The sequence below is a fragment of the Trichogramma pretiosum genome, unplaced genomic scaffold (assembly GCF_000599845.2).
Source record: "Trichogramma pretiosum strain Unisexual culture from Peru unplaced genomic scaffold, Tpre_2.0 scaffold142, whole genome shotgun sequence".
NCBI lineage: Eukaryota > Metazoa > Arthropoda > Insecta > Hymenoptera > Trichogrammatidae > Trichogramma > Trichogramma pretiosum.
This window is the reverse complement of record NW_019641633.1, coordinates 221842-246930: the sequence shown is the minus strand read 5'-3', so window position 1 is coordinate 246930 and position 25089 is coordinate 221842. Positions and strand designations below refer to the sequence as shown.

At 34.6% G+C, this 25089-nt stretch overlaps 1 protein-coding gene across 2 annotated transcripts in view; it reads right to left on the bottom strand.

Moving 5' to 3' along the window:
* Positions 1–6639: 6639 nt before the first annotated feature.
* The window catches only part of LOC106649785 (RNA binding protein fox-1 homolog 3-like), a 128047-nt gene continuing 109597 nt past the window's right edge, over positions 6640–25089 (bottom strand). For both annotated transcript variants that reach the window (XM_014367400.2, XM_014367401.2), the window contains 3 exons: positions 15626–15789; positions 13061–13124; positions 6640–6983 (listed from right to left, as the gene is read on the bottom strand). In XM_014367400.2, coding sequence (XP_014222886.1) covers positions 6939–6983; positions 13061–13124; positions 15626–15789 — 273 coding nt within the window. In that variant the 3' untranslated portion in view covers positions 6640–6938. The remainder of the gene's footprint in view (positions 6984–13060; positions 13125–15625; positions 15790–25089) is intronic.

Sequence of the window (25089 nt, the reverse complement as noted above, 5' to 3'; positions counted from 1 at the left end):
ATTTTCTCGGCTAAAACTCGACAATTTATCAGAGCTTATTGTGTACGGAATTGACACAAAATCATAGCTGATTCTGCGCGGATTTTGCGTTGAAATATTTCGCAAATTACCGTGGGAAAACTTTACAATTTATCAACCCCGATTTTGTACACAATCAACACAAAATCAAGACTAATTCCGCTCAAAATCAGTACTGTAATTTTGCACTACCGGTCAGCGCTGAATCAGTAATGAATTGGTGCCGTTTCATTGAAGATTCACCTGCAATTTCAGTCTGAAATCAGTAATGATTCTGCACTGATTCGTTCCTGATGCTTTCAGTAGGGTTGTGGTTCTCGTAATCCGGTAAACGTTCAGGATGAACTTGCTGAAAAAATTTAATTGTTAAATTTATGACTTTGAGAATTATAAAGAAAACTATCGCCATACCTCGCTTGTATGCAAGTGATACATTTTTTTAAGGGTTACTTTTCTATTTGTAAAAGAAATTTTTTGGGTTATACTTTAACGTAATAAATAAGACATTTAAATAACAAACAGATTTACCCTCAAATGATTTTTAAAATTGGATGAAGCGTCCACACGTCCTGAAATTTTTGTTTGACAAGCTATGCATTCTGCTAGTACTCCTGCCTCCACAGATGATTGACTTGGAAGAACTTTAAAAAATGTTCCGTCAATCGCACAATGCTTCTGACACTCTTCTAAAAATTCTTTTTCTTCAAAAGCAGTTCGAACCACATTTTGAGTTGCTACCTTCGTACTTTTCCGACCAGCTTTTTTTTTTTGTGGAATAATCTCCGGCACCGCAGAACTAGACGTTGCTGCAGTGGAAGAATCATCATCAGCCATGCTAGAATTTGAAATACAGCATTTATAAATTAGTTTCGTAAAAAATAAAACACAGTAAATATTCAGCTTAGTAATAAGTAAAGATCGCAACGGAATATAATTAAAACTGATCGTAACCATCTTTCGATTTTTTATCAGAATCTGGGAAAGTCAGATGTAGTTTGCTCCTGCACATAAAGACATGCGAAAAGTGCTAGAAAAAATTTAAAAGTAAATCAGATTTGTCGATGCACCAAAGAACCGTACAAAAAAGTCACAAAGATCACGCATGCGACATGTCCAAGAAGAAATTTGATTTGAAATCGAATTTGTTCAAGCACCAATAGACAGTACACGAAGGCCCGAAAGATTTCGCATGCCACACGTGTGAAAAGAAATTTGGATAAAAATCCAAATTCACCAGACACCAAAAGACCGTTCACGAAGGTCGCAAAGACTACGTGTGCGAGAAATGCGAGAAAAAATATGGACTTGAATAGCATTTGCTCAGACACTACAGGACAGTACACGATCGCTTGCAAAGATTAAATGATGATTTTCAATTGTAAACGTATGTACAGTACTCATACAAATGTATATCAAAATTTCATGTATTCAAAATCAAAAAACGACAAAAATACATTTGTAATATTTGTCAGGAGACATTCATACCAGAATCATGTATTATATCACCGAGACATAATTCACAATGAACAAAAAAAAATATGAGCGCAACAGGTGCGAGAAAAAATTTGAAAATAAATCAAATTAATTAGTCAGTCTTTAGAGGTTAAACATGTAAAAGATGCGCGAAGAGATTTGAAAATAAACATACTTTGCTCGTGCAGATACAGACAGAATGTTCGCATAGATTTTGCATGCGACAAGTGCCGGTAGGAGTTTAGAAAAAAATCGAATTTGCTCTTCCATAAAAAATTAAAACATAGAGATCACAATTATTTTTCACGCGAAAAATGTGAAAAGAAATTTGGAGTTCAAAGCAATTTGATAAAATATCAAAAAAAAGTACATGAAATTCACAAAGAATTCGCATGTGATAAGTGCGATAAGAAATTCGGATGTAAAAAAAAATTGTTTTAAGCACTCAAAGACAGGAAGACCAAAGGACTCGCAAACGGTTCATATGTTTGATGATATTTATTACACAATTTTTATATCTTTTATAAATTACTGGTATGAACCCGTCTAAAAAAATATTAATTAATTCGGTACTCACCTGTTGTATAGCAGTCTCTATCGCCAACGTAAAGTTTTCAAATTGTACGCTATCAATTTTCAACGACGCACTACACGACTTGAGTTGACGAGAGTTACCGAATGAATGATTGAAAAAGGCCATCGCAACTATGCATTAGTAGACAAAATAGCACAAGTACACAAAATCTTTTTGTTTGCTGTAGACTGTATTTTGCTTGGACCCGTACAATGTCAAATTAAACAAGCTTGGAATCTATTCGGGTGCTTCGAAATTTCAAAACAATAACTTTTTTGGAAATCGCCCACTACTCGGCATACTAGACAAAAAGTTACGAAAACAACAACTGCCAAAATGCAGTTTGTTTATTACAAGTTAACTCGCGTTTATTGCATTACACGTTAATAACCAAGATTCAACGACCAATCATGCCAGGTCTATTTCAAAGATACAATCGAGACATCACATTTTTAAAATTAATAATATAATTTTAGTATTATTATAATTCAAAGTATGAAATATAATTTGAAAAATTATCGATGCAACTGCCAATTATTTTTCTATTATTTGTAACTCTTATGATGAAATGAGTTCATTTCTAATACTGCATGTATTCTTCGCATAATTTGACGATAAATTGACAAAATGGCGTATTTCTCCTTATCAATGACTTGAGCCGAGATGGTGCCATTACATGAAAATACTACATTTTATGGTGCTAGCACTACTGATAGTATTATCTCTATACAAGTAAGTGATATGCATTTTTGAACAGAACTAAGTATCAAAATTATTTACTTATGGTAAAAGTAGAAAACCAAAGTCAGACTAATTATTTGAATGATAAAGATCGGTCCATTTTTAACAAAAAATAAAAAATTAATTCACCTATAGTTGTATTCAATTTAAGTAAATTCCTTGAAAACCCACTTGAAAATAAATACAAATAACAAAAAGATAGCAGTGTTGAGATATAATAATCCGAGCTCTCATCAGTGCAACATGTGTCAAAAAACGCGTAAAGGTCAATTTTCAATTCGAAATATTCAAAGTACAAATGTAAATTCGACACATAAAAACATTAGATTTTATTAATTTGACATTTTCCCTTAGTCATTTACATAAAAAAACTCACACAACTACAATCTAATAAATTCTTTGAATGTGATATTTGTCACAAAACATTGAGGAAAATAGTCATCTCAAATCTCACATATAAACAGTTCATAATTGTTGTCGCAAAAAGAATTAATTATTCATTGACATCGGCATAAGTCCCAATGCCGAGATTATAGGCACCAAAATTCATATCGATGTCAATTTTCCGATACCGATTTTGAAGAAATTTTTTGGATGCTTCAGGACTTCAAAAAATATTATTGATTATTCTAAAAATTAACTCCTGGTGATCTGAGCCGATTATACCAAGCTTGGAACATTTAAAATTATTTTTAACATTAGAATTCATAATCTAAAAATTGTTGAGGTTTTTTCGGGTTAAGTAACGAACTTTTTAGAGCCAAATATTTTTTTGTTAAATAAAAATCATTTTTAGGACGACCCAAGGGATTAAAAAATATGACAAACAATATTTCTTAATTTTAGTACGGGCGTCATCTGAATGAATTTTCGGGCTCGCGGTCAGGTTAACATTATTTTCAATAGAATGAAAAAATTATTAATATTCTCAAAGATATGAACTATTTTCATATAATTCCACGTTTGCACCTAGTTTATCTTTAATTTTTCAAAATGCTTGTCTCTTTATTTATTTTTTGATTAGATTTCGATTAACATGATAATTAGTATAAGAATTGAATATCAATAATTGAATGATAAAGTTGAAAGTTGCCAGTTTAGTAACTTATAACTGAATTATTCAATTATTCGTCACCAGTCACGTAACTGATAATTGAATCATTCATTTGTTGATTCCTCGAGTGGTAACTAATAAATGAATCAATCAGTTACCAGTTATTCATCCAGTAATTGAAAACTAATTTATTCAGTTATCAGCTAATAATGAAGTAATAGATAACTGAATCAATCTGTTATCAGTTACTTGAATATTAATTGATAACTGAATGAATCAAATTCAGTTATGTTTTCAATTAAATTGAATAATCAATTAGCTATCGGCAACACTGCATTATTGGACAATGCGACACGAATCGCGTCATCGCGATATTTAAGCGAATGCTACAGCCACCAATTCGCATCAAAATCTATTAAAAACTATCGCTAGGAAGCAAGCTCTTAGAATGTGCAAGATTTTTGAATCATTCGAAAAACTATCTCCTATTTCATTCCAGTCATGTAAATCTAAAAATAATGTCGATTTCGAAAAATTTCATATAAACGGTAGTACATACAACGTTGGATCGTTCATAGTTTTGAGTTTGAAAGATCCTGATGTTAGTTTCGGAAAGATTTTATCGATAAAAAAAATAGTATCTATGGATGAAACGGTTTCAGTAGAATTTTCGGTAGAAGTGTTTGAGGAATGTTTGTTCGATGATCATTTTATGGCTTATATAGTTACTAAATCTAATAAAAATCATGTTGTTAACTCAAATTGTATCCCACACATGCCTCCTGTAACTGCTGTACAACGAAAAGAAATGTTTTCTATAATACCTAAGTATATTTTGTAAATATTGACAAAAAATAAAATGTAAAAAATTCCAAGTTGTAATTTTAATTAAGTCCTTTTTTATGTAGATTATCTAGAATAATAACATACATTGTGTGTTATTATTCAAGAAAAACATAAACATGCGGTTAACTGAAATATCGGTGCAAAACTCCGTGAGCCGATGCTGAAAGTGGGAAGACTCCACCAGTGACTTGAGTGTGTGATGCTCAAGTTCACCGGAGAGTCACACTCGCTTGTAATAAGAGAGGGGAGAGCGCCAGTTTGGTGAGCTGCGAGTTCGAGTGTCGCTCGTGCGCGCAGCGCTCAAGGACTAGTGCGTGATGCATGCCAAAAGTTTCTCAGTGTATGAGAAGCGTGGAGTGATGCTGCTCTTGTCTTCCATATACTTGCCGTTCAGAGCGCGACACTCGCTCCACGATTCTCAGTTTGTCAGTCAGGACTTGTTATTTTAAAGATAATTACATTTTGTGGATCTTGAACTAAAATCATAAGTATAGAACCATCATTTTTATTGTTACAGCACTTTTTAGAGTTAAAAAAGCTCTGCTCGTGAACCGATATTTGCGATGGCTTATATGCTGAAAGCCGCCGCTGTCCAGAAATCAACGCTCTTTTTCGTTGTTTCAACAAGTCTTGAAAATATAAAAATTTTTCAAAGGATAAATCAGAAAGCTCATCAGCTGAATCATTTGTAGCTAGTACAGATGGGTTCAAGAAATTTAAAGCCAGATTTTCTTTGCCCAACGTTTGTTTCTCAGGGAAAAAAGCTTCCGCAGGCGAAGAGGCAGCTACACGATTTCCTACACAGTTAAAAGCATCTTATTAAGGAATAAGGCTATGACCTGATCAGATGTTCAACTGCGATGAAGCCGAGCTGTACTGGAAAAAAAATGCCATCACGCACTTATTTAACCAAAAATGAAGCATCAGCAACTGGCTTTAAAGCGTCTAAAGAGGTCCCTTTGCTTTTTTACGCCAATTCTGCTGGCACCTATCGGGTGTAAACCAATGTTGGTGTACAAGTCAGAAACCACTCGGGTTTTGAAGAACAAGTGAAAGGATCGCTTGCCTGTCTTTTTTAAATCTAACAAAAGCGTGTGGGTGACCAAAAACATTTTTCAAGACTGGTTTAGAACTTATTTTATGGCACGCTAACCTAAAAATCGCAACTTCGCCGCTACTTTTAGGCTTTTGTACCATAAAATATTGTATGCAACTGATACGGATATGCTTTTCCAACGAAACTCGTTACAGCCCTCGCCTTCGGCTCGTGCTGCAACCCCTCGTTTCGCTGAAAAAGTATATCCGTACCCGTTGCATAAAGTACTATTGTTGTCGAGGTTAAAGAATTTCTTACAAGAAAAAATTTAGCATTTAAAGTTCTCCTTATTCTTCTTGATAACGTTCGAAATCATACCTTTCTTCAAACAATCCATCCAGATGTTGAGGTTCTTTTTTCATCGCCAAACATGACACCACTACTGCAAACAATGGACCTGAGCATAATATGGCTACGTTTAAAGCTTTCTATTTGATACATGGAAAAAATTTTAATCGTTATCAATCAAGAATCTCAGAATCTTCAGTCAACGCCCAGAGTTAAAAAATTTTAGAAAGATTTCAATACCTTACAGTCCATTTGGTACGTTGAAGGATCGTGGAATAAAATCACAGAATCCACTCTCAATAGATGCTGGTCAAAATTACTCTCAGATGTCGTGATTGATTGCTCGCGCTACCAGCGCCTCGAAAGCAAACTCAAGCACCAAAAATGAGAAAGTAAATTTTATCAATTTTGTTCACTTTTTTAAGAAACTGAAGTTTGAAATAAGTAGGGTTCAAAACATGTAGTTGTATAATGAAATATAATTCTTACTAAGACAACTCATACAAATTATAAATTTTTAATAACGTAAAATTTTATTGAGTATACATATTGGTAAGGAAATAAAAATATATAAACAGTGTCTGCGGATTCACAAAGCAATATCTAAAATAAAAAATTTTAATTAACATTAACTTTGAGTATTCTGGACTTTGTCATGGATAAGCTCAGTTCTCGATGAAAATGATAAAATATACAATGGTCTGGTGAAATCGACAAATACAGAATATTTATACAAAAAATTCAAAAAAATTCCCAATAACAAATGCCTATGTTTAGTATCCTATAATATTTATGGTACTCATTATTTGTCATTAGAATCATAAATAGAGATTCAATTGCAAACCCCTTTAATACGGTGTAAATCTATTGTAACCGCTTCTATAAACTGTTGCCTGAAATTAAAAAATATTTGAATTGTTAAATATATTTAATACAATTATTGATTTGTCTGAAAATTTGATCATTTTATAAAAATGCGAGGACGATTCTTTTAACAAAAAGTAATTTTAATTTAGTAGGGCATTTAAATATTCCATTAGTTCACAAACGAACAATCTTCCATCCTTATAAAATACAACATATAAATCCATTAATCAGTACGTAATACATTTTTTCGTGACCTGCCAAAAATTAAAAATAATTGATTGCCCAAAATATTGCATAACTGAGGGCAAGAAAGAGGCTTTAATTTTTTAAATTTTTATTTCAGAACATTAAAATATTTCAGAATAATTATCTACATGAATTTACCGATTAAACGCATTTTATAAATAATTCTAAAGAATGTTCAGTCAAATTTCAATTTGAAACGATTAGAAAAAGCACAGTGTGCTTAAAAAGCATTAAGGTACGGAAATAGCCACTCAGTCGGTATTTGATATCCAATTATTTTGTCCTCATTTTTCTCTATAAATAATGAATTAATCATCTTAGAGCTTTGTATTTAAAATTAAGAGTTTCGTACAATTATGCCTGTAGTCTTATTATCACAAAATAATATTAAAAGCTCACGTAAATAAACTTTTATGAAAGTTCAATCATGTTTATAGAGGTTATAAAAATCAAAATTCAACGATCAGTTCAATTTACTCGAAAGTCTAGACAATTACGTAAAAAAAAGAGAACAGGTATAATCGTATCCATCTCCTGATCGGAAATACAAAATTTCATGATTATTGATTCATTGCGCATAGTAAAAAATGAGTTGAAGCCCCTCTTAATTAGTTTTATCTAAAGGCCCTTTCACAAAATTTTTGAGCATGAAGTTTTTTATATTGTTTAATTTTAATGAATACCGAGTAGCGTATCGTAGTATTAGCCTAAAACAGTCAAGTCCAAGTGACTGAAGAAAGGTTTTGGTAGTTTGGTCTTTTAAGTCTCGAATATTTGTTAGAAAAATAAACACTCTGGCCGAATTGGTTTACTGTGCCTAAAAAAGGATTAAAAAGCAAACCAATTTGAGCTAAAATTAATGTACTTTTCTATAATTATATTGATGCAAAAGATGAAAAAACAATTTTTATAATTTTCTGTTCCTTCTTTTTCACCCATTTCTAACATCAATTTGATGTGATTCCCACATTGCGTATAAGATTACTTGATCAATGATGCTGAATCAAAAAATTGTTCCATCTTTTGCATCAATATTTATAGTAAAGTACATTAATTTTAGCTCAAATTGTTTTACTTTTCAAGATTTGCATAGTGAGCCAATTGGGCTTGAGTGTTTATTTTTTTAATAAGAATTCAAGACTTGAAAAGGTCAAAGTACCAATACTTTACGGTCGGTTAGACTGTACTGTTTTAGCCTGATACCATGATACACTATTATATGGTATTTATTAATATTAAATAATATTAAAAACTTTATTGGGTTACTGACATCTCGCCCTCGGACAACTCGACCCCACGACAACTGGAACTCCGACAACTTAAGCCTCAAAAAAAAAAGTATGCAGTAATAACGTAAAAAAAGTAGCCCAAATAACCCAAGGAGCCTAGGAGTTTATACTTTATCTCAAAAATAACCCAAGAGAAATAGAAATTGGAAAATGAAAGTGTTAGAGGAGAGGGACTGAGTAAGAGTGTTAAATTTGAACGTAGGGAACAGCATTGCATTATTTTTAATTTATCGATTAAAAATTAAATTTGATTTAACAAATTTAATTTCGAACTGCTCAAATTAAAAATTCAAATTAATTGTTAATTTCAAACTGCTCAAATTGAAAATGCAAATTAATTATTAATTTCAAACTGCTAAAACTAAAATTTCAAATTTATTGTTAATTTCAAACTGATCAAATTAAAAATTCAAATCTAGTGTTAATTTCAAATTGCCAGAATTGGAGAATCGAATTTTTCTTTTTCTTTTTCTTTTTCACTCTCTTTCAACTCGTATATGTGCACGGAAAGTAGCTGGTGTAAGTAGCCGATGTGGAATGAGATGAAGTTTTCGCACCATGTACACACCACTACTTTCTCTTATGAGATAACGAGAGCATGTGCAAATTTGGATTAATTCACGTGCACTGCCCAACTTACTGTAATCGACTGAGGTCTCTCTCTATTATTCAAATGTAGTATTAGTTCTAACGCGTAATAATGGTTACATATTGACCAGTCATTAGAGCACTGGTAATCAATACAGTAGGAATTCCAGTCCTTGCACTTACCTTAAGGAGACACATACACTTTAAACTCAAAAAATTTTTTATTGCTTTTATAAGTAGGATTTTTCCGTCCCTTTCCATTGCTTTTTTTTGAAATTTCATAATTTTGATTTTGCCCTGAGATACAGCTGTTTCCGTGAACCCTTTTCCTATACTTTACGTGTTAAATTTTTTCTTCTTTTGCGTTTTCTGGCGAGTAGTGTTTTTGGTCATCTATCGTAATTTTCAGAGGGTGCCGATTGAGCTTCAGCACCAGGGTCGCGTACACTTCTTCAGAACATCAATGGTTACGGTCACTACCTCGGATGAGACGATCGAACGGGCAGATTGCTCTGCATGAACAGTTAAGCACACATTTTTTTCCATTTTTCGTATTTACCGAAATTTGAGTCATAAAAGTACTGTTTGAGAGCGACCTACTGGTTCGATGGGTTCACGGAATTAGCTGTATCTCAGGGCAAAATCAAAATTTTGGAATTTCGGAAAAAGCAATGGAAAGGGACGAAAAAATCATACTCAATGAAGCAATAAAAATTTTTTGGAGTTTAAGGTGTATGTGTCCCCTTAAATTTCATAAATGTACTATCGATAATTTGAAACTCATTCACAAACAAAATTTACGCCACAATTTTGCAAACTTTTTTTGGAGTAAATTTATTAATAAATTATTTTTATAATAAATTAAAAATTAAAAATTAAAAATTAATCATTCAATTGAATTATTAATTTGAAAATTCCCCGACTACTAATTCAAATTAATTTTCAATTTAATACTTGTTAAATTAATAATTCAAATTGGTTCATAATTTTGAAAGTTTTTAAATTAAAATTAATCTGAATTATGAATCGTGACTCGTTAAAATTAAAAATTAGATTTAATTGTTTAATTTCGGCCAATTTAATTAAATTTTTAATCAATTAAATGCAACACTGGTAGGGAATATGCTACCACATTTTATACTCATACAATCAGACAGACGCATATAGAAACGAAAAGAAAATTTTTTTAGGGTCAAGATGTTGCCAGGGCGAGTTGATTGAGGGCAACTCCATTATCCGTCTCCCACTACATTACGCTTAAAAATATTGTAAAAGAGCACAACAATTTTCAGAACATTTGGTGATCCGGAGAGAAAAGGCTCTTCTTGTCAGTACTGACATCTACTTTCATTCTCTTTATTGATGTGAAACATCTATATTCGTGTTTGGTATCAGGGGTAAACCCGTAAAAACCGAGCGTCCGTCCGTTCGTCCGAGCGAGCGCAACTTTGGTAATAAAACTGCCTATACAGCGTTTGCGCTATGCGTTGTGATTGGCTGCCACGCCAGACTATGCACTATCATGCACGTTGTCAAATCTGATATTAATTGATGCATGTATGTATACGTGACTACGAGCCTGTATCTTCTTAAAGGAAGTTGAAATTTTTATCATGTTATATATTAACATACAATTAAGGGCTAATAGGGGGCTTAATTATTTATCATTATTCAATTACAGTATTAGGCTGTAAAAGTAAGAAAAAATGTTTTTTTTAATAACACAAATGATAACCTTTTTCAATAGCCTATTTGAAAGTATTTTGTCCAGTTAGATACTAAGAAACAGTTAATTAGTTTCATTTTGTTCGATAGCCAATTGGCCATGGTCGCAACCAAAAGTTAGTCATAAGATGAACTGTAGCTGCTTGTACATATAGCAAAGTGAAATTAATTTATGGAAAATGATAAAAAATGAATACTAAATTCTAAAAAATTGTACACAGGAGTAGCTACAGTTCATCTTATGGCTAGCTTTTGGTTGCGACCATGGCCATTTGGCTATCGGACAAAATGAAACAAATTAGGGTACCATCGATTAATGCTTGCTCTTGGATTTCTACGACAAGTAGCTTAGACGTGTTTAAAGCTTTTGTTGAGTATTAACAGCCCCACTATTAATGTACTTAACTGTTTCTTAGTATCTAACTGGACAAAATACTTTCAAATAGGCTATTGAAAAAGGTTATCATTAGTGTTATTGAAAAAAACATTTTTTTTACTTTTACAGCCTAATACTGTAATTGAAAAATGATGAATAATTAAGCCCCCTGTTAGCCCTTAACAACAACCGCTCAATGCACTAATTTTATATTATAAGTCATCAATAAATAATTTGATAAAAATGTACTTTGGAAACGTGATTTCCAATGAAAAATCTAAACAAAAAAGAAATTAAAAATTAAAAAATTTAAAAAAAAAATCAGCTGTTTATGAACAGCTGCAAGATGTGAAACATCTTTGTCAATTAATTAAAGAAAATTTAATAATTAAAAAAAAACTAAAAAAATCCAAAAACATGAATCAATAGTTAAAACAAAGAACCAAACTAGATGTTGGGAGAGCCTTTCTCGACAGCGCAATCGGCGCGGGGCCCTCTGGTCTCCCTGAGTTCCCCCGGGCGAGGCGTGCGTGTAGTTACATGATTGATGGAGCGCTGCTGCGCACATCCTACACGCATCTTCCCCGCTTGTCCGGCTGCGGCGCCTCACTTGCTACCGAGCCCTTGCTGCCTACGCAACGCTTGCTTCGAGCACCTCAAATTTACTTCTATTTTTGTTAGCTAAACGCTCTGTATAAAAAATATTCGTTCGAGCACATAGAGTCTTTGAGTCATACAGTTTCAATAAAGTTTATAGTGTTAAACATTAATTCTGTGCCTCCACTTTATTTTAATCCTGCTCCACTCAATCTACGCGATCAACATCAAATTTGCTCCAACACTAGAAACTAAAAATACAAAAAACCAAACTAGAAACTAAAAAAACAAAAAACCAAACTAGAAACTAAGAAATCAAGAAACAAGAAAAAAATTCAGAAAATCCCAACACAAGCATCGATGTTTCACATCTGGTGAATAATGAATGAGTGCTTACTCTTAAAATCAGAGTAGTCTCTCGATCATAATTGCACCAGATGTGAACCATCGATGCTTGTGTTGGGATTTTCTGAGTTTTTTTTCTTGTTTCTTGATTTTTTTTACTTTCAAGTTGGGTTTTTTGTTTTTTTAGTTTTTAGTTTGGTTTTTTATTTTTTTAGTTTCTAGTTTGATTTTATCCCTCATTTCTCTCTCGTCGGAATGAACTCAATTATTTATAGCACTGCGTAGTAAAATTCACATTTATGCCGCCGAGTCATGAAAAGCGTGCCATAAACAGTGCTATAAAATGTAGTACGATACTCGTGCCATGGGGACACTTTTCGGCCCAACCATTAGGACCAAACTACGCTGAGAAAAAAAATTCATTGATTCAATGAAATCTAATTAAATATTTTTAATGTATTAATTTAATCAAATAATTGGTTGAAGCAATAAAACTTTGGTAATAACGATTCAATATTTTGTTAGAATAAATACAAAAAAGATTATTTCAATGAAATTATTTCATAGATTGTATTTAATTAAATATTTCATTGAATCAATGAATTTTTTTCTCAGTGTACGCCGTGCTAAAAAGTGTTACTTATGACACTTGTATCGGTAAGTACTATTATTAAATCATGTTACATGAGTTAACAATAGTATAGTAATACGTGAAAGATTATGATCTTTCAACCACCTGGACATAATTAGACAGTCAAATCTAACCTGTCAGATAAAGTCCCTACAAAAATCTTTAAGGTATGTTCTTAAAGCGAGGAGTGTTCAACGACATTTGATCACAAAAGCTACTTATGAAATTGATGGGAGCTGTTTCATGTAAAATGCAAAAAAGTTGTTTGATTTAACAATTGAATGTATTATTTGAAAAGTTCCATACCCCATATCCTGTTACAGGACCAATGCCATGTCCTATGTAGGGGTCTGAAAAATCACGACCATATCTGAAAATAAAACATAAAAATCAGATTACACCATTGAATTTCAAATATAATATAAAATTAGCGAACCATCTCAATTACTATTGAAATAGGTGTCGATGTTTGTTTACAAGTTGTATATAAATATTTATATCGAGCAATTATTAATGTGATTAAAGATTAGTATAGATTTAACATAGCAGTTGTACATTCTACATACATACTAGTGAGTGGCTACTCATGTATTACGACTTGATGCGGCGCGGCGCACGCATCTTCTATGCATAATTTCAATGATACACACGACAGGTAATAAGTACCATAATTTTGGGCACGCTCAGCCAGTAAAAACAATACCGAATTGATCGGCCTAGATTTATCGCTTAGTTCTTATGCCTCTGCTAATAAAACTAGTGCGAAAATACGATTCGCGCGTCAGAAAAATTATCACTCGCTGCCACGAGTATGAATGGATAACTGAGAAAAGCTATAAAACGGTTGTGATCGTTACTTCACCAATTTAGGACAAAGAGTGACATGAGGTCCGTTAGTTATGCGCGCATGCAAGACATGTGTCAATCATGGACCCATATCGACCTCAAGATTTACGCAGCAACCGCCTAAGTGAGGATAAAGTTAAGATTTACAAAACCTCCAGTAAATGAGGATGATTGTTTGCTCTGTATTTTCTCTAATTTTGTAATGGACGTATTGTCCCGTCGAGAAACGGAACTTTTGTAACTTTTCGGTTACAGTGATCTTATTAATTTTTTAAATGCCAAAACGAATCGTCTTATGGCATTGGCATACTCCCATGTATGTGTTTACAGGCAAAAGCCGCTTTTAGGCAAAAACAGAAATGCCTATAATTTTAAAACATAACTGAAAGCCATAAAAATAATAGAAAATTTCTAAACAATTTAGGCAATGCCCGCAATAACTGAAAATTTTTAGGAAAAACAAGCAATGCCTAACCGATTTTAGGTATTTTCGTGTAGCCCCCTCAGAGACGTCGGTAGGTCGTAATATTATCGAAATAATTACTATTGCTTCTGCAGGACTATAGGAATTTTCGTGAACTGATACACTGAAAATCATGAATGAATAATGAGTCGTTAAAAAAAGTTAAAAAATGTCAGAAAAAGGCCCAAAATACGTAAATTCGCAAAAAACGGCCTTTTCTCGATGTTTAATGCACATTTTTCGACACTAGTTGATGATGATGTCTACATTCCGATTCACTTCAAAGCTCAAAACAAAACTTTATCAGCTAGTAGTCGACATATTGAGGAATCTTTTTAAATAGCCAAGGAAGTTAAATTCCGAATCTAACTCGATTAGATTTCAAGTTTTGTTTTTCGTTAATTTATTTACAATGTAAAAGTTTCTACAGTGCTCGGATCAATTTGAAATACAATTTTTCTAATAATTTAGACAATGTGCAAAAAAATCTCTTTTGCACATACACTGCCCGTCAATTACTTTTGCCATACCTGAGCGAAAAATGAGTAAACTTCAGTTTTATAGCTCATTCAAAAAAGTCGGATTGACATATTGAATGCTTCATTCGAGAGGTCTTTACTAGCACTTTAAAGCTATATCAATTGTTATTAGGTTTATTTATTTATTTATTTATTTGTCAAATTTTATTAACGATTAACGAATCAAAAATATTGCTTTTTTGTCTCCGCTATTTCTCTGGCCATTTTAGTTAGAAGGGTCGTAGAAACATTTTAAGCCTATGGATTATAGGTTTTGACTACACCTTTAAATCCTTTTTTTAAAGATTGTCTAACGAGCTTTTTTCACAAATATACAACCCTTTTAGTGCAAAAACGATCTTTTTTTTCGTTCGCATGTACACTGCGTTCAAAGGGTCGTAGAAAAATATTTTATGCACAAAAAAAGTTGGTTTTTATGTGTACAATAAGAAGCAATAGTTACAATCCGTTTCTGAATAAAATTTTTTTTTCCGATTTTTCATGCATTTTAACCCACCAACGCTCAAAGGGACGATATTTTTTGTTCACGATTGATGCGATTTTTTTCCATGTTTAAGGCCTTGAAATGACTTCGCCCATACGAAATTTTATGTAGAATTTAATGCCCTTTCATGATCAGTGCTCAAGTTTGAGATTTGTTGCTTAGTTAAAAAGTTATGGTTGCTTAAACAAAAAAATTTGTGCGAAAAAAAGCTTTAACGTTTACTTGTTTCCCATTTACTTTTTACTCTAGGTTTTTCTTTTTTCTTTATTCGTTGACTTTTATAGGTAACTATCATTTAACTATTCATAAACTTCTCATATAACTTCGAACTCACATACTTTATCAATATACAAACTTTAGACTTATTATTTATTTTAGTTTTTCTATGAATGTATCATATATGCATCGTATGAAACTATTGATTTTTATAGCCTTGTTTCTGGCACAAATATATTGATATTCCTATATTTACACATTGGTTGCTCTAACTTCATGAAAGTAAATAATCAAAATTATGAATAGCTTAAGTATTTACTTACCCAGCTACAGTTGTATACCCTGCAACAGGTTGACTAGCAGCAGCAGCTCCATATGCTCGAGCTGCAACAGCTGTATATGTGGCTGCTGCTGCATATGAAGCTTGCTGTGTTGACGAGAGTGGAGCTTTCAGTAATGGCGATGCAGCTGCAGCTGCAGCAGCGGCCTAAAAAAATATTATTATGATTAATATTTCTGTTTGCTAAGATACTTTAGATTTCTGATACTTTTTGAATTAACAGGTGATACTATTAAAAAACCATATAAACAACATACAATAGAACATACGCAGTTCCGAAACGTTCATTGTCTGTTAGGCCACCCCGAAAAATCATCGTGAAATTGTCAAGAATATAATTAGTAATGAGAATATTTATTAATTATCGTATATTGAGGGTGGCATTTGAACATATTCTTTAAAAGAAAGGGCAACGAGAGACAAGCACTAGCGAAATCCTAGGAAAGCACGAGTAACAGAGACTTCCATACTTCAGCAGCATTTTCACAACGAGCAGGTGAACGGCTCGTTTACTGTACTTAAAAATACAGATCATCGAACAAATTCAGCGTTTGCATTGAAATTCAAGCTTGTGAGATGCCCATTGAGCCCACAGAGAATACTTGATCTTCAATAAAAACTCGAAAGCCGAAAATACTTGATCTTTAATTAAAACTCGAAAGGTTAAACCTTTCCGCTGAACTTAAAAACTTCGTTCCATTTTCATATTAATGTGGCAAGATTAGGTAATTGAATTTGTTCGGGTAAAATTTGTTCATTACTGCCAACTGATTTTTTTATACGTTAACAACTTGTACTCGTTAGTTTCTCTCTCGCCATTAAGAGCTCTAAGAGGGCTTAAATATTTTTAATATTATATTCACAGTAATAGGCTGTAAAAGTGAAAAAAATTTTTTTGAAGAACAAGTATAACAACCTTTTTCAATAGCCGATTTGAAAGTACTTTGTCCACTTAGATAATCATAGGCATTTAAACACACTTATATTAGTTCAAAAACCTTCAGCAAAGAGTATTTGGGATATCTAAGCTGTTTGCCGCAAGATTCCAACATAGAGCATAAATCTGTTTTGTCCTACATAATTTCATTTTGTTCGATGGACAATTGGCCACCACTACAGCCTCAAGCTAAGCATATGATGAACTTTAACTACTTTCTTTTAAGTAACTACTTTACTAGTAGTAACTAGTTTTGTTATAGACCTTTTTGCATTAGGTAATAACTTTATTATTTAAAATGAATTGTTACTGTTGCTCACTGAGGGAAGGAACATGAAATAAATGTATAATGCTCCGATGAGATTCACCCACAAGACTTTATTATAAACCAAATAACTTAATACTATAGAAACAAAGCTTACAAGCTACGTCGGCAGATGATCGTCGATCTTGATGCTGGTAGTGGCTGTTGGTCTGCTGCGTCGAACGGCTGCTGCTAGACTGCTGCTTGGCCGTCGGTACCTGGCTGGTGGTGGCGGCGGCTTAGCTGGTGCAAGCTCGGATGTACCCTCACGAGCTTTACCGTTTGCGTATACAATACGTCAATTCAACACTCGCGGCTGTATAATTACAGTTACAAAAGCTAGTGCGCAGTTAATGAATTTCTATTGCTTCTCGCAAAATACAAGTATGTGTCACGTCACCCTTATTTTATTATAAACAATTATAATATTCTAAAAAATAATGTATATTCAAATAACGATAAACATGAAATTTCACTCTACGAACGGACGCGCCAGCCTCAATCGACGGGATCTGACGACATCAAGCTAAGTGAAAAACAAAACTATAAAATTGGTAAAAACATCGAGTTCTATGAAAAGAACATCGAAATCTACACCTGTTACAAAGGTGTGAAATAGACACGCCATGCAAAGCATTGATTAAATTTGAGGCGATGTCGGATTAACAGGAAGACCAATAAACTCGTAAAAATTAGTAAAAGCTGTCGTCAGATTCTCACGGATGAGCAGGTGCTGACAGGTACTTTCTCCTATTTTTGTATGCGAAATCTAGTAGTATATATTGAGGACCCACGGAGGCCTCTGTGCGATTCGACTATCAACTTATTCGGTGGGCAGAGCTCACGTCACTTTGTACCGCGATATTATATCATTTAGACTTGTATTAAATTGTGCCGCGAGTCCAATGCGGAGTGTAATTTGTAATCGAGACTAGTGCAGTTAGTGCAGTGCAGCCGACCAGGAACGCCAGCCAACCAGTTGCAGAGTGAGCCACGATCTACACCGAGAATCGTCCACCAGGCTTATGAATATTATTTTTAATTAGTTGAGTAAGCCTAGGTGTAAGTTAAACTTTTGTATTTGAATGGATGAATAATATTGCAGTGTAATTTATTATAACAAATAATAACGACTACTCCACTCCACACAAATAACTAACATCATATATACTTTCCTCGTTGTCACCAGCCAGAATAAAATCAATATATATTATTAATAATAAATTGGCTCTCCAGCCGTAACATATGTTTTATTCGAAGTTACTCGTTAAGTATATTTTATTACAAGTCCGTTTAATATGTTGCGGAGTCCCTACTATAATATTCTGAGTGTTCACGCACAGAGCTTCGCCTTACTCGAAGGTATAGAATGATCTGCCCCGAGGCCTAAGTTTTATGCTGTTTTAATACTAATTTAAGGTGGTTCTTTCAGTTCAAGTTTTTCTATAGTGAACTCTTGCCTAGAGCTGTATATTTTGTATGCGCAGTGAGCACTGCGCAGCCTGACATCAGCTGATTCATAGCAAAAACATCGTTTTTTTCACTTTGACGTGAAAAATCTTGATTTTTTGCAGCGTAAGCCCCATTTTACGATACACAGGCTGAAAGATGAGAGTTTTTTCTATAAAACCTATATACTCCGATACCCGAAAAAATTAATTTTTGATTAGAAATACCATATGAATGGAGGTCGTTCTATGCGTCTCGTGTTAAAATGGCATACTTTGAGATAAAATATCTCGAAATTTTGAAGCGTTAGCCCTATAAATAGTTATATCATTGGATTCAGCATGGTTTTATCTATACAGTAAGGTAGGTCTCATGTCTCAACAAATGTTGAAAGAACCACCTTAATAATGCATCTTTTCGGCGGGGGCACGTCTTGGTTCTTTTCCACAAATCGCAGATCTAAAAGCTATTTCGTCACTTGTTGACTTGTTGTCCGCAGATCAAAGATGTGCCCAATAATTATCTCGAGTCAGAGATGAGCCTAACAATTATCTCGGGTCATAGGTCAAGCTCTTGGTGATACGCGAGCTTGTGAGCGCGCGTGCGTTGTTTTTTCTACTCCGAGCCATTTAGAATTATGCCACGGATTTCATCTCTCCTGCGGGTGCTACGCTTTCTCTGTATTCAGCTTGCATACATACGCGGGATACATATATGTGCGGCTCGATCTAATGCGTCGGTGTGCGTTAGTCGGTTACACTCATGCGTACATTCAAACGACAATTGGCCCATGTGCGCTGTCGTCAGCCTCGCGTAGCATAGTGTACCTCTTGGCTGTACCGCCTCTTGGCTCGCGAGATCAAGCGTTATACGTGTTCGTTTAACGGTCTTATTTTAATTATTATATTTAAATTTTACCGTACTTAAGGGGAGAGATACCTTTACAAGGGGTTATTTGGGCGTTTTTTGCGATTTTTTTATTAGAAGCAATGATTCAATGTGATTGAAATTTATAGGTCATTTTGTACATGTTTTGAAATGTTTCTGTGAATTTTTTCAAGACAAAATCTTGCAGGATGGCGGAGTTACAAGCTCCTGCTCACAGCATCTCGCGTGCATTTTGCAACATTTTTTTTAATTGTTAACATCCTTCCTTTCAATATGAACCAACCAAATCATGAAAAAAGTGGAAATTAAAAAAAAAGGGGGCCATTTGAAAAAAAAATTGATTTTTCACCATTTTTTTCACACTTCGATGGGCCAAAAACAATATTTTTCATTCTTTTTTTCATATTTTTTTGGTTCATATTAAAGGTAATTTAATAACAAATTAGAAAAACTTTGATTTTTGAAGATCGGTTGATTTTTCGTGGAGTTATGTTGCACGCCAGTTGCGAAAATGTTATTTCGAGAAACGCGTTTAAAGTTTTTGAAAACTTTTATCGTTTGAAAAATTGTATTTAAAATGCTTACGTTCTAATCTGCTATTCCAGCGCCTACAACAATCCTTCCTCGGCCTCTAAAGCTTGAATTCGCTTTAAGGACTCGTCTGTTTTGGGTTTTCTAGCTTCTTTCGACTCGAGGGAGCTACGTCTGTTCTGTCTTATGACGCGGGCCGCGTCAATTTTTTCGACAAATTCGAAGCTTTGTGTACCAACTTGAATATCGAATTTTTCCATTAATAGAAATAATGTACTATGGCCCTCGTTGAAAATAGCAGTAGCTATAAATGATGCTACTTCGATTACTTTTAAGCCACAATGCAAATGTTTAGGGGCCAATCGCAAAATCGTAGAGTTAAAGCTCTCATTTGCGTTTTGGGTGTGCCCGCCTAAACATCTTGTTAGCAAATCTTCTCGAGATAAATCTTCGTAAATTGGTAGAATTTCTTTCTGTATGTCCGGGTGTAATGGAGTAGGATGATCTTCAGGATCAATACCAAGAGCCTCGGCTTGTTGCTAGATGTACCAACTGTCGTCGCCCGCAGGACAGTACTCGTGCCTCGAATTTTCATCGGTAGATATGAGATGATAATAAGTAGCCAAAATAGCACGTTTCATCCCTTCAACACTGTCAACATTTCTCAAAATGGCTAAATCATAATATGTGCTCAACTTTTTTATCAAAGTTTCGGTTAACTTTCCCTTGCCACCCAAATGTTTTGATTTTCTTACACTTCGAAACCGTGAGCCCATACGCTTTTGCACATGGCCTATGCACTCACTTTTTACAACCACTGGCTCGTTATTGTAGGTTCACATTGAAAAGCGCTGAAAATGTTTTCGAATCCCCGTCACCTATGTAAGTAACGTACTTTACACCGTGTAATTCTTCAAATCGCAAAAACATTTAATTCACCGATTCCACTTCCATGCTTCCCGCTGAGCCGTCGTAATTTTAAATGCAAGACTCTTCATCATGTTCTTCTTGCCACTCTAAATATTCTTCAGAATTCTTAGATTTGTTACTGAACATCGCACATGACTGACAAAAGCTGCTTTGAACCATCAGATCTATTACTTTTCCTGAATAATATCCTATGAGAGTGGTAACTCCAAATAAGGATTTAAACCCCCTCTTCTTCCACGTACCATCTGCGGATACTTTAAAATCAAGAAGGGGTTTCCCTTGTTCTTCGTTCGCTTTTTTTTCTTCTTCAACTGCTTTTTTACAGTAATATTCAAACATATTTTTTGATGCAGAATGAAAATGATCGTATATTTTATTATATGTGTTCTCCGATATACCAGGACAAATGTCCATGTAATTACAAAACAGATTTAATCCTTGTCGACCAATGCCTAAAAGGCACATAACAAAAACTATTCTGCGAGTAGTTTCAAAATCAGTATTTATTAGAGGGCCTGAATTAACTTTTGTGGATCCACACTTGCATTTTATGATCATTTTAAAACCAAGGCCTCGATACGCAGTGTCTTCGAATGTTACAGAACCTTGATACTAAGCACATATTAAAAAACTAGATAGCGTTGAAAACACAGAAAAAAATTCGATAAAACATTAACGGAACGATGCATTAACTGTAATACTATCGATTGACGAAGCTCGCAGTTTTTCGCACTTGCACTTTCAACGTCAGCACCATCTGCGTTCAAAGTATGTTGGTTGCCATTGAATTTTCTTTTTCTTGGTCTACTGTTACGATAAGTTGTATCTTAAGATCCTTTTAGATATGATTACATTTTTGGAAATAATTGAGATAACTGCAGGTCGAAGAAGGAAACTCGTTTTTATATCAAAGGAAGTTTAGATTGGAATGAAATCTTTCCAATATTCTTTCCGTACACGAAAATTCCGTGGTAGACGTGGTATTATATTGATAAAATGAGAAATATACTGTTGTATTTACTAATGAAATTAAAAATCCGTTAATTAGGCCGATTCGATAGGTACAAATAGCCCCGCCTCCTTACGTAGCAACTTTCTCTTGCTACGCGTACAGACAATAGGCTGAAACGTGCTCAGCTTCGAAGCTGTTGATGTAAACACGGCCTCTGCCAGACGTCACTCATGAGAGACTTGATCAGTGAGTTTGTAAAGCGGCCGCCAGATGGCGAGGAATGGTACGCGCAGTCAAAGTATAGCGTAGTAGTATTAAGTATGAGCCTGTAAGTGAGTGAATTCGAGCTCACTCCGAATCGAAACAAGAGTATAAACAATAAATCGACATTTTTGGAATCGGATAAATCGCCTTTGTTATTTATCCGAGGATCTCTCCACCACCCTTTCCTTCCTCAAACCTATATCGACAGGACACTTCGAGGACGCAAGACAGGAGCCGCCGCCAAGGAGTTGCACCTACACCAACGAGTCCTGCTACATCTCGCGGACCAGAGATTGCGGAGCTACCTGCGAGCCGAGCCGACGCCCCCACCATCACCGGAGCAAAGTGCCCCTGTCTCGACTGAACTTCGATTCCAGGCGCTGGTCGAGAAGATCGATCAGGAGTAGTCATTGTTCACTATCTGCAGTCTGCGCATTTTGTTTGGTTATTTGAGGTGCCGGTATTGAAGTTGGTAAAGCAAAGCTCGAGGTAGATGGAATCGCACCAGTCGTAGTTGTCGTTGTTGTAAGTCTAGCAGTTGAGTAGGTGGATGTAGTAGTGGTACTCGTGGTGGTCGCTGGCGCAGTGCGCAAGCTACAAGGAACTTGTGAGGTGAGGAAAGACTGCTGATCGTTAATGGTACGCTCACTTGAATGTCCACATTTTTGCCTCTCGATGGAATGGGGGCTTTAGAATTGCTATTTGTTTTTTTAATTTTTGACTCTTCCACTGTGGTAGGCATCACCTGTTGCTTCTGACTCACCTTACAGCAGACATGTGCTGGCTCAGTGGTGCAACGCGCTGGACGTTCACACCACCTCACCACTGTCTAAGAGAACGTGAATCAATTTCTGGCGACGATCTAGAGCGCTTGAGAGGTGTAATCGATGGTGAGAATGGCAGTGATTTCAGTGAGCATGATGCAAGTGATGATGACAATGGCAATGGCCGGCTCAATGCATCGTTAGAGGGGGAAGTAGTCTGAAAGGCAGTAACGATATTAGACGAAGCAGAGGAGGATGAGATCACTGATCCCACCGAAACCTCCACCCACACTGCCTGCGCGCGGCACACGCAAAACCCAGGCCCTCGCTGGCAATAGCCCGACAAACTCCACCCACAGTCGATATGTCCAGGCCGATACCAACAAGCTAACTATGCAAAAATCAAGATACAATAATAGATAAAGGTAAAGTTCATACGTAAGAATTTTCCGATAATGCACTCAGCTCAGACACAGTACACCAATTTCTTTCTTTTGTAGCAGCAGTTCTGAAATCCGAAAATACGGTAAGTGGACCAGGAGGCAAGAGTGGGATGGTGAAAGTGAGAGATACTGGAGAATTTGAATTTTTAAATAAAAGAGGCTGGAAAAGTATGATTGTTAAAAATATGAGGATTGGAAATTTGAATTGTAGGGAAAATTGACTTTTCAACGACACCTCATAGTACTTAGGTAATTACAAAATGATTGTTAATAATATTTTTCATATACTCCGTAATAATGTTGCTTAAGAAAATACCTGACTAGTTGACAATAATAGATATTAACATTTTATATAATCTTGACGCACGTATACTTAGTTGAACAAGCAATAATTAATCGTTCAGGTATGAGTTGATATTGATCTTTAACAATTTATATTTTAAAATTAACTGTAGTAAAACTATATTTCTCTCTATATTATAAGATAATATCGCCGCCATTCGGTGAAATGGTCATATGACGTCATTATCGCCGCCATTCGGTGGAATGGTCATATGACGTCATTACGCGATGATCACGTGATTTGGTCGAAAAGTCACATGACGTCATCACGTGATGATCACGTGATTCGGTCGAATGATCATATGACGTCATCACTTGATGATCACGTGATTAAAAGGTCATGTGACCTTTCTATAACGATGTCATCAAGTGACAGACCTTTTGATTATGTCACTTTGACCTTTCGATCACGTGACGATCACGTGATTACGTCACGTGACCTCTTTACCTTTCGCCATTTTAAACATTTTATTATAGTGTAACCTTGCGCGTTTTGGTACAAGAATAATTTAAATAATAGGGTCATAAATGTGATAATTATGGTTATTTTGGTTTTTTGATTACGTGATTTTAACCTTTCGTTCACGTGACGATTACGTGCTTAAGTAACGTTACGTTAAGTAACGAACCGCTTGATGATAACGTAACCTTGAGCGTTATAATTCGTTCATCATGCGATGCGTCATAACGTGATCACCACGTGATCGAAAGATCAGAGGCACATGATGATCACGTAATGAGGTCATGTAACCTTTTGCCATGTTGACCATTTGAACCTTTGACCTTTCGATCGAAATATTTGAATTTGACTTTTTGATCACGTGATTATCACGACACCTTGACCTTTTGATCAGGTGGTGATTATTATGGTGACTTTGATCCTTGACCCCTTTCGATCATCACATGATCATCACGTGACTCTGACCTTTCTATAACGCGATCATCAAGTGACTGACCTTTCTATACGTTAACATTACGTGACTTTGAACTTTCGATCACGCGACGATCACATAATTACGTCACGTGACCTTTCGTTCATTTGGTACAAAAATAATTTAAATAATAGGGTCATAAATGTGATAATTATGGTTACTTTGATTTTTTGTACAAGAACCAAAAATTATTATGGTTAATTTGGTTATTTTGGTTTCTTCCATTGTACAGACGTTCTCATCCAGTTGAAAGATTAGCATTACACTTAGAAATTAAACAAAATTTAATTTTCCCTGAAAATGAAGAAGTAGAAGCAGCCAAAAAGCCTGGTACTACTTTAACAGCGTGGTTTGATTTAAATAAAAATGATGTTCATGCTAGAAAATTCACGTACGTAAATAATTTACAAGACTATAAGTACAATAAAAAATTTTGAATTTGGGAACGGAGATCACAATTTTCAAATACATTGGGAAGAATAGTTAGTGTTGTGCCAAAAGATGTTGAACGGTTTTATTTAAAATTAATTTTACACAAAGCTAAAGGCTGCAAATCATTCGACGATTTAAGAACTTATAAGGGTATTAAATACGATACATTTAGAGAAACGGCGATTGCAATGGGATTAGTAGATAGCGATCTAGAAATAAAAAAAATATTGACGAAGCTTGTTTAATAATGATGCCGAAACAACTTAGAAAATTTTTCCC